The sequence below is a fragment of the Coturnix japonica genome, chromosome 1 (genome assembly GCF_001577835.2).
Source record: "Coturnix japonica isolate 7356 chromosome 1, Coturnix japonica 2.1, whole genome shotgun sequence".
NCBI classification, from domain to species: domain Eukaryota; kingdom Metazoa; phylum Chordata; class Aves; order Galliformes; family Phasianidae; genus Coturnix; species Coturnix japonica.
In genome coordinates this window covers 55,312,957-55,323,622 of record NC_029516.1, presented here as the reverse complement: position 1 = coordinate 55,323,622, position 10,666 = coordinate 55,312,957, and the positions used below count along the sequence as shown (strand labels likewise).

The following is a 10,666-nucleotide window of genomic DNA, read 5'->3' as shown; positions in this document are numbered from 1 at the left end:
TCTATGCATTCTATTTCAGGTACTCTTGTACTGATTGGTAGAAATACCGACCATGGTGTGTGGAATCAAAGAGACTGGGAGCTGTTCTCTAAGGAAGGGAAGTGCTAAGTACTCTTAAAGTCTGGGTTCTAAACTGCTTTAATTGAGCACCCCAAATACCCTGACATGTTTGGAAATATTGGCTTTTATCTATGTTTCTCAGCAGGGAACTGGGAAGATAATTTCATCAATGTTTGTAAAAAGCCCTGCAAGCATCAGAATGAGAACACTGTTATAGAAAAGCCCATGAGGAGATTAATCATTCAGTATTCAGTGCTGGGTGCTCTGTGGCAAATAGTACATGCACCTCACGTTGGGTGATGAGGATAGGAGAACATTGGAATAGTGTTCATTAAGTGAGCAACATCCATCCTTTGCACCGAAAAAAAAGGAGAACCTTACAAAAAAAATAATGCAATGAAAGATTGCAGCATAACGTGCATGCGTGAGAGGTGAGTTAATGTTGCATAGGTGGGTTTACATCCAGTGCTCACTAACTTGCTTAGTTTTGCGTTCCAAATACTTTTTGTGGAGGTTCAGCAAAGCAGAAACCTGTGGGAGTTGTCAGGGGGGAGGGCAGCTGACAAACTTATATGGAGATTTGAGGTTTACATCTACCTTTACAGAGCCTGCGCTTGGTTCTCAACCCACTCAGCACCCTGCAGTCTGTTGGGCTGATGGCTCAGCTGTTTGTGGGAGTTGCTATGGGAAGCTTCTGTGTGAGAGGCAGCGTCGTGTAGGTCTGAGTTGGTGTGGCTGGCGTAGTGGGGATTCACTCACACCGGTATCCAAGGTGTGTATGAACGATAAAAAACATTAGTGGTTATAATTCATCCTATCTGTGTTTGGTTTGATTGCTGTCTTGCATTTTACATCCTGTAATTAGAGCAGTGAAGAGCCCCCAGGGTCAGCGCAACTCTAGGTAACACAATAGTAGCGGGAGCTCCTTGGGCTCCAGCAGGAGGTTCATTACAAAGAGGGAAGGATGGAGCCCGTGTAAATGGAACGTCACCTCTTGGGAAATGAAGAGCACAAACAGAAGGGGAATGTCGTGGATCATCTCTCCCTGCTGAATAAATCCCATCTGTGGCACTGATCCCAAGGATTGTAGTGGATTGCTCAGTCCCCTCCCCCACTAGATGGCACTGAACCCATTTTCTTTAATAGAAGAACAAAATAATAAATAAATAAGGAAGGAGGGAAAAAAAAATAATATGGTGGAGGTCATTTTGATGAAAAATAATAACAACCCGAAGAAAAGCAAATTGCGATTGGTTCTCCATGAGCTCTGCCCAGCACCTCACCTGCCCGCACCTTCCTATCGGCACTGCTGTTTGCGGCGGAGCTTTGGGACTGAGGGGCGAGGGAAGCTAGGGGCAGCGCGAGCATCACCCAAATCGCAACCCGCAGAAAGCAAAAACTGCGCATTCACAGCCCGATTCATTTAAGATCAATGAATTAAGTCCCGTTGCCAAGGCATCCTTAATTCACTGCAGGGCGAGGCTTCAACGTGCGCGTGGACTTTTTTTTTTAATTTAAACGCCTTCCTCCCCGCTTACATTCATCTGTAGATCGACAAGGATTGTTTTTCCCCCCCTTGGTGAGGTGGGTGTGGGGTGGGAGGAAGCGAATCTCGTAATGATCTGTTTGCACTGGGAACGGGCTGCCGGGAATAATCCCGAGGAGAGGTTGGGTTGGCAACCCAGGCAGAGGAAGGGATGGTGATGCTGCATCGAGCGGTGCCGTGCCCCTCCTGGAAGGAAGGACATCGCGATGGTGAGGGAGAAGAGTGTTTAATCTTAAGAGTTAAAGTGAAGCTTGCCTGAAACCCAACACTTTCTCCTACATTTGTGTATTTAAGGTGACATGCAGGAGGATGTACCTTGCCAGCTGAGCAAGCTACAGAAACAGGCAGAAAAACACAAATGCACAGAGACTGCTGCTGAGATGGCTTTGCAGAGAAAAAGGTAAAACCTGGAAGTGCACGCCCTCACCCCCAGACTTCCAGTTCTGTAGTCTAAATGGAGGGCAAACCCTCCTGCACCTACTCTAAATCCTGCCTGACAACGCAGCAAGAGAACCATTAAACCAGGACCTGCTTCCTGCTTCTTTGTGGATGATGGATTCTTAAATCTAAAGTCCAACCATTCATTCCATCAGCCAAAAATGTTTGGGGAAATCAGGCTTATTCTGTGTTCTCAAGCACCAGCTTGGAACCCGATGCTGAGAACTGACAAAGAAATCCAGGCGCATCTCATCTCTGTTTGGGTGCCATACAAGAAACCTGTTGGCCATCTGCTTATAGGATCCTGCAGCTTTTTGACCATATAGCTCTATGTCTTTTCCCCTAGCAGAAGACAAACATGGCTGCTCCAAGCTCATGGCAAAACTTAGTTGGTTTTATGTACTGGCATGCAGCTGCTTGAAAAATCCTCTTATAGAAGTCGATCCACCTGAGCTGAGCTGTTTTATTTTCTTGTATTGTTTTAAGACTTAGAGCTCTAGAAATGTACCTCTTGATGAACCACAAAGGGAAGTTATTGCCAAACATTTGTAAACTGGTGCCTTGTTTCAACAAGACAGTCAGCTTTATCTGGAGCTTTCCAGGCACAGTTAATATTCATAATGCAGCGCTGAAATGTTGCAATTGAGCTGTTTTAGCAGCTTCACTCATCGCTGCATCTCTGGCTTGGACTTCCCTGTGTGAGCTTCTCAACCTCATTGGGGGCAATATGGCGCACTTGAGAAGAAACATGGTTTAGTAGGAGAGATGCCCTTATGTGGTTGGAATGTAAGCTTTTGTAGCACTCAGTGCTGGGGAGACACAGGGCTGTGGGCTTCTTGGTGCAACAGGAGCGACTGTGAGATCTGCTGTGTTATGTGCTGTGGGAGTCAAACAGTGCGTGCAGTGGGACCCTGCTGCCAGCCCAGGGATGATGCGCTGGTGCTTTCAGAGCAGGGTGTGCCAGGACACAGAGCTCGGGATGCAAGGGAAATAAACGATGGTGCTTATTTCCTTTTTGTACAGCACCATTTGGGGTCTGGAGTCCTCGGTTTTTTGGATCACGCATAATCCAGGTCTCAAATCCAGGGTGGGCTCACGTTTCGAGTTACAGAGGAGGTGGGGTTCATTGGTGCGGTCAGAAACAGCCACGGATGTCTTGGGTTTGGGTGACACAGCGTAGGGTCTTGTGACCGAGAGTGAGCAGGATCCGCTTAAATCCAGGTTTTATCTTCTCCCCTCGTAAGAAAGTAAGGCTTCGACATTTCCTGTCTGCCAAGCGGTGCAGTTTATCTTTAAGGAGGCCAGAGAAATAAGAAATGAGTCTCACGTTGCATGGGTGACATCACTGGCTTTTGGCTCGGCGCTCTGTATTCTCTGTCTGTAGGCTTTAGCCAAGGCTGCGGGGCTCGGTGTTTGAACAAGGAAAGATTCCCAGGTGTGTGGAAGATTGGATCCACTCTTATTTAGGTTAAAAAAGGGTGAAATGAGATTTCTAAAGCCCGTGGACTCCGGCGCGCCTTCTGTTGCTTTTGATCTCTGCGTGATGGGTGAGTTATTCCCATTAGAGAGAAACGGAGAGGAAATTTAAGGAGAGGGAAAAAAAAAAAAAAAAGATGTCTGAATACATCTCTGCTGATGCCGAGGATACGTCTCACGTGAAGCCGCTGAGCTAAAACCCTCGGCTCCTCCGTTGGAGATCAGGCCATATGGCAGAGAAACGGCGCAGACCCAGAGCCGCCGGCAGCTGTTAGGGGCTGCCTTCCCCTCCCCGCCTAAGGTGTGCGCCGCTTTATTTTCGCCCCCGGTTTGTTTTGGTTCCATTCCCCCCCGCCGAGCTCCCCGCCCCGCTCCCGAGCATCCTCTCAGCCCTACGTAGCCCTGCCTTCATCCTGCAGATGGTTCACGCGCCCGTGCGTTAGGAGAGCGGCTCGCGACAAACCCAAGCGGCGCTGACGGAGGAAGGCGAACGAGCGGCGGCGGCAGGGGGTGGAGGAGCGATGCCGGGGCCCGGGAGCCGTGCCGCCTAGCGGGACCCGCCTGCCCGCCGCCGGGCGCTGCGCCCGTAGGCCCCGCGGTCCCTCGGCGCCTCCCGCCCTGCCCGGGCGACCGCTGCCACAGCCCGCCGTGCCGCCGCTCGGGCAGGGCTCAGGGCTGCCGGGGCCGCACGGTGACAGCGCGGCCGGCGGGACCGGGCGAGCGGCCGGCCAGGCTGGCGGGGAGGAGCCGAGCAGGTTCTGAAGCCGGGATGTCGGCGGCCGCGAGCGACTGAGCGTCTGAGGGACTCGGGCCGAGCCCGCCGACGGACAGACGGAGCCGCGCGCTCCTGCGTTGCCAGCTGCAGCCGGGGAAACACGGCCGCGGTTTGAGTCGGCGGCGGTGACGGCTCACCCCGCTCCAAGCTCCCTCCCCTTGGACCCCTCGTTACACCCCAGCCGGCCGGATGGTGCCCGAGCCCAGCGGCTGACGGAGAAGAGACGGGTCACCCTTCATTGCCCCGCTGCTGCACGGCAGGTGTCCGCCCGCTGAACTTTCCGTCCTGCGGGGCCGGGCTGGATCTCCCGAGCCGAAAAGCCATCGCTGCCGAGCCTCGCAGCCGGCCGGACCGAGGGACATTAACGGAGCGGCCGTAGCCACCGAGTCCCCCCGGGGTTCGCGGCTTCGGCCCCTTCTCGCCGCGTCTCCTCCGCAGGGGAAGGGAGGCCGATGAACCCCCAGAACTGCTCCCGGGGCACAACTTGGGAGCGCTCCGGGAATCCTTCCTTAGCGTGGATGTGAGCCGCACGACGGGGGGATGCTCCGGGCTGCCTCTGCCCTGTGACGGCCGGCGGCTGCTCTGGGGCTTCGGCGTGGCCTCGCGCTCAAGGGCTTTGCCTGTGGTGTGAAGATGTCCATGGTGTTCCCGTGAAGCTGAGGTATGGCTGCTGGAAGGTTGCTGCTGTATGCTGGCCTCTCTTTAGCTCTGTGCGCCCTGGGCATGCTGGCCGTGGCAATCTGCTCTGACCACTGGTATGAAACTGATGCCAGGAAGCACAGGGAGAGGTGCAAGAGCATCACCACTAAGAGAAATGATCCTGGTTTTATTTACAACTCCAACAACAACCTGCCTCTCAGGGCCAGCAGGTCGAGGTTGGACCGCTGGGAAGGGAAACTCCTCTTGGCAAGGAACAGGAGGCAGATCTTTGCCATGAGCGCAGTCGACGAGTGCAACAGACAGTACAACTCAACCAACATGGGGCTCTGGAGGAAATGCCACCGACAAGGATTCGATCAAGAGCTGGAGGAGCTGATTGCCAAAGGTAAGGTCTGTTTCTACCACACGCATGTGCCGGGCCCTCCAGAGCTGAGTGGGAGCTGAGCAGAGCCATTCAGGCTCCCAGGTGGAAGTGAGCATCCCTAGCCAAGCTCTCTCCTTGCCATGGGTGAAGCGTCTCAGCTGGGTGCTGCTTCCCAGGGCATCACCGAGGCAGCTTCCCATGGGCTCTCCTCCATGGAGATGTGGGGCTTGAGAGCAAAGCAGAAGTGGGGTGAGAGCAGACACACCTCAGAACGTCTCTTTCATGTCTCTGTCTCTGAAAGCCCATCACCATGGTATCGGAATACTCTCCACGCAGAAGCAAAATGTATGAATAAAGCAGAGCCCGGATATTTCTGTTTGATTTTTAGTTGGAGCCTGCTGACTCAGATGAGGTCTGTAGTATTTTACGAGATGCTACATATGTCTGTATTTCATCATTCCCTTCCCAAATACCCCATCGCTCCCAAACGACACCATTAGTAGTGCTCACATGTAGGCTTCTATCCTCAAATGGAGTGTAAACAAAGAGAAATGCTAACAAGCAGGAGGAAACCCAGCTTGCTGTTTGCACTAAGCTACGTTTAGGAATATTTTCCATACCTACAAAAGGTTGCATTAATTTATTAGGAGTGTTAGGAATCATTTTTGTTTAGAGCAGAGATGTGTCTGTCTGCCTGTAGCATTTTTGTGCTGTTCTTTTCTAGTCTTCTGGTCCTCCTCTTTCTGTTCTCCCCAAACGTAACGGCTGAAGATGATGGTCAGTTGCCTCAAATATCTCTTTGATCTGAAGTATAGCAAGATGAGATACACACAAACCCCTGTTTGTACATCCCATCCACAACAGGTTTATGTTTTTGTGAGATGACTGGGATTCACTAAAGGATGACAGCATCTTTGCTGCCCACAGCGTGGTTACTCCAAACAGCAAAATAACATTTCCTTCCCATGGTTCTTCTGTGGCATTCAGATGGTTCTCTAGGGATTTATTTCCATCACAGTGAAATCACTGCTTCTTACACTGTATTCTCTGTCCTGAGGTCCATTGGTAGCCTGTGTTGACTCCCTTTCCAGACCATGCGTGCAGAATTATCACTTAAGTGGGGTATGCTCTCACATGCACTTGCCATTGTATACATTTAGTTCTGTGTGTGTTAAAGGGAGTCATATGGGTATGTAGCACAGTACAGACCTGCACTGAAGCAGCGCACACAGGTGATGTAGTGGGGAGTCTTTCACCCCTAGATCCTTTCTGTGTTACCAGTGACCCTTAATGTCCAGTTCTACTTAATGACCTTCATGGGATTCATTGGTAGCTTCAGTCCAGCTAGCAATGGACAAGGGTCTGCGTCCTGCCACCTCACTGCTCATGCCAGTGCCAAGGGATTTCCACACTCTGTCTAGCTGAGGGTGTGGGCTTGCTATGGATCACTCTACCACGTGCACTTTCTGGGCTCGTGGCACAATCTGAGAACTTCAACCTTGCCAGTGGGCAAACATCACACCAGAGAACTCTTTTGCCAGAGTTTCAATTACTAGGGAGACTTTCTGTGTTGAAACAAGTTCACCATTCCTCATTCAGCGCCCACCTCATCCTGGACTCAAGAATATCTGGAAGCTGGTGAGATTGCTTGGTGATGGCTTGGGTGTAAGAGCAGCTCTGTGAAGTGATAGTGATAGACAAAAAGGAACACTGCACTCTGAGGTGGTTAAACATGGGAGAGGGTAGTCTTTGGAAGATGCTGTCACCACTGTGTGTGTGTATGTGTTGAGCAGCCCTAAATGCACACTGGTTCCTGAGCTTGGAATGGCACGTGCCCCTGAGCTCCTATCTCCGGTTGAATGCAAACAGACAGAAAACCACTGCTGGGGCTGGTGCCCCAGAGTCAGGAGAGCACAGACATCGGTGTCTTAATGCTTTGCCTTCTCTGAAGGCTTTCTGTGGATGCTTTACAAACAAGTTCTTAGTATGTTAAGAGAAACTTGAAAGGAGGGTCAGTCATAATGCTCAAAACCAATGGTGGTCTTCTTGGAGGAAGGGTAAGTCTCAGTTATGCTGAATGCATGTTGTTTACATTAGTGTTGTAGAGGTGTGTCGCTTTGGCATCTTCCGGTTAAGACATGGGAGAGCAAAGATAATGTCAGCTTGGCAAGTGACTCACTCACATATAAAACCAAGGATAGCAGTGTTATAAGATTGCTTATCCAGTGTAAGTTGGCAGCTAGATCAAAAGGAATGAATGGATTTTACTCTTCCTTTACCAAAAAGAAATGTAAAATAACCACCTATTAAGAATGCCTGGAATCTCTGAACTAGAAATTTGATATGTGTGTGTTGGAGCTGTCTTTATAAGGGGAAGCAACTTGTGTCCCTATTTCCTCCTAAGGACAGACATCAGACATTCTTTATGATCCACAGCTGTATGGTGACAGTGAAATAAGTGCATCTGCTGCTGCTGTCAGGTGTTGAAAACAGTTCTGAGTGGCAGAGGAGGCAGGTGTTCGCGGTTCATCTCGGCAGCACCACGGTGCTTGTCTCACTTGCCTTCCATGCCAGACGCTCATCTGGAGTTGGAGATTGCAGGGGTGGTGTTTGGGCAAAGCACGCCTTATGTGAATGTGATAACTGTAGTCATCAGATACCCTGACTGGAGTGCATCTTCTTGCACCGAGGAAATACCTCTCTGTGTAAAACCAGAGCTCCAGGGCAAGTGGTCATTGATACGCGGGGCCTTTTGCCCTCCATCCTTTGCCAGCTGCTAATTTAATATGGCACACCTCTTACAGAGCTGCATAACCTAATGTGGGTTCTGGCCCCAAGTACTGCATATAATGCTACGTGTAATTGAATGGGGATGCTATTAAGTTTCTTTTTCTTCCTTTCTCTTTCTTTTTTTTTATCTTTCTTTTTAAACTGGACAGAAGCTAAGTGATCCATTTACTCAGAGACACACTTTTCCCTAGGCAAAACTTCCAGTTTTGAGAATGGTAGGTTCGTCTACCAAAGGATAATAAAAAATAGTCATTAAGAGCCTAACTAGCTTTGCAAATACCCTGCAGTTATTCTGCTTGCGAACTCTGCTGAAATTAATACAAGCTGTAGGCAACGGCTCATGGCAGGATCAGGCCCTGTGGTATTTGGCAGTATTCTGATGCCAGTGGTTTTAAAAACCAGTTCTGCTTCTGAAGATTCTGGGTCACTACTGGAATTCTATTCTGTATTTATGAGATTTCTTGCAATTAAAACATCTACATTACCAGTACAGTTAGATAAATAGCCAATGAATAAAAACAAATTTGTACAAGTGAGCGTACCTGGGGAGAGGCAGACAGAGGTGAGAAGCCAAAGGCCTGGAGGACATTCCGGCACTGCGTCAAAACCAGACAACTAATTTGTTCTCTTTGTTATACCTGAAAAGAAAACTAAGCATACAGAAGATATGTAAGCTACGATCAATAAAGAAAGTGCTGGAGCCAAACATGCAAACCCAAGGCTCAGTCCTGCTAACTTTTACTTGCTTGAATAATGTTCATTCCTGTGAACTGGCTATTTAGACTGAGGAGAAGCGCTCATGTAGAGGAGGGCCAGCCAAAGAGGAAGAGCTTATGGGGCTGATCCTGCGAATCTGCCTTGATCTTCAGTGGAACATTTTAACATCTTGGGACCAGAGTTTTGTTCTTGATAGCTGAAGCCCCAAGCCAAGGAATGCTGGCCCTGGTTTTGTTCAGTGCAGTGCTCTAAGCTTCTTCTGATACTCAGATGTCTGCACGATCTCCTCAGTGAACGGAATAGCCCTGCTGCACAATGTCCTTTTGAATATAGTGTTTTCCATACCATGCTGGCTGCCTTTCTGTCATTGAATTTGTAGCAAAAGCAGCATTCCTTCACCCCACCAAAAAATTCCAGGGGACCAAGCACCTCCAGCACTATGCATAGAGAGGTTTGAAGTGCAGGTAAGCATCCGTTCATGGCAGGGGGAAGGAAGAGGTTGTTTCCTGTCTTGGCAATCACCAGCTCACAGTGCCATGAGTACAACTTGTAGTGACCCAGAAAATAAACCTGCAAGCCACACGGCCTGTCCTCACCATTGCTTGAATTGCAGCATTGCTTGGATGCTTTCCTGTTCTAGTTTAGAGGGAAACAAGAAAGGATAAAAAGAAATAACATCATTTAATTACAAAGGTACAATAAAGTATACAGAAAAGTTGCACAATAACCAGAGACTATTCTATTTAGACAATTACTGCTCAGAGGACCTTGCATCTCTCTTCTGGAAGACTGCCAGTTAAACCTGCTTGTATGGGGCTCTGCTGCTTGCAACTGGAATCCAATTTTATTAAAAAAAAAATCTACAATGACCTTATTATTTCAACTCCCTGTTTACCTTCCTTCCTCCCCAAGGCCCATGGAAGTCATAGTAAATCCTATTTTTCAAACACCTTATTGCACATATACTCAGATGCATGCCACCATCAAGAAAAAGAGAAACTGATTCCTGTGCAGCCAATCTCCAAAGCGAATAATATGCAAGATTTCTGGGATGAAAGCCTTCTCTGTTCTGATTGTCAGATGCATGGCACAATTGAGGAAGAAAGGCTTAACAAGACTACTCCAGCCGTCACGAGGGATTATTTATACACAATTGGGAAAGCCTGAAGAGAGGCTACTTGCATCTAGCTCAGATTTGCTTCCGTAAAAGTACTCACAATACCTTGCAGTTCCGTAGATTTCAGTTTTAAAATGCAATGTTTTTGCCAGACAAATTGGGCCAGCCGTCTTTTTGCATATGTTCTTCACACATTTGAAGAATGTAAGGGAGTGCTTAGTTTATGTGTTTGAAATCCCTCTGCATGTACCCATTATAAAAAAGACTTTTTATTTAAAAAAAAAAAAAAGAAAAAAAAAAGAAAAAAGAAAAAAAAAAAAGGCCTGGAGGCCTAGAGCCCCAAGTATGAGAAAGATGCAGAGCTCCTAGAATGAGTCCAGAGGAGGGCCACTAAGGTGATCAGAGGGCTGGAGCACCTCTCCCATAAGGATAGGTTGAGGGGACAGGGCTTGTTTAGCTTGGAAAAGAGAAGGCCCTGGGGAGACCTCATTGTGGCCTTCCAACACTTGAAGGGAGCATATAAACAGGAAGGGGAATGGCTGTTTACATGGGTGGATAGTGACAGGATAAGGTGGAAGTTTAAAACTGAGGCAGGGGAGGTTTAGGTTAGATATTAGGAGGAAGTTTTTCACTTAGAGGGTGGTGATGCACAGGAACAGGTTGCCCAAGGAGGCTGTGGATGCCCCATCCCTGCAGGCATTCAAGGCCAGGCTGGATGTGGCT

At 48.9% G+C, this 10,666-nt stretch overlaps 1 protein-coding gene across 1 annotated transcript in view; it reads left to right on the top strand.

The window, feature by feature from the left end:
• The first annotated feature begins 1,532 nt into the window (after positions 1-1,532).
• Positions 1,533-10,666, top strand: part of TMEM178B (transmembrane protein 178B) — a 201,982-nt gene continuing 192,848 nt past the window's right edge. The window contains exon 1 of the mRNA XM_015866745.2: positions 1,533-5,340. Within this exon, the coding sequence (XP_015722231.1) occupies positions 4,959-5,340 (382 nt within the window). The 5' untranslated portion in view covers positions 1,533-4,958. The remainder of the gene's footprint in view (positions 5,341-10,666) is intronic.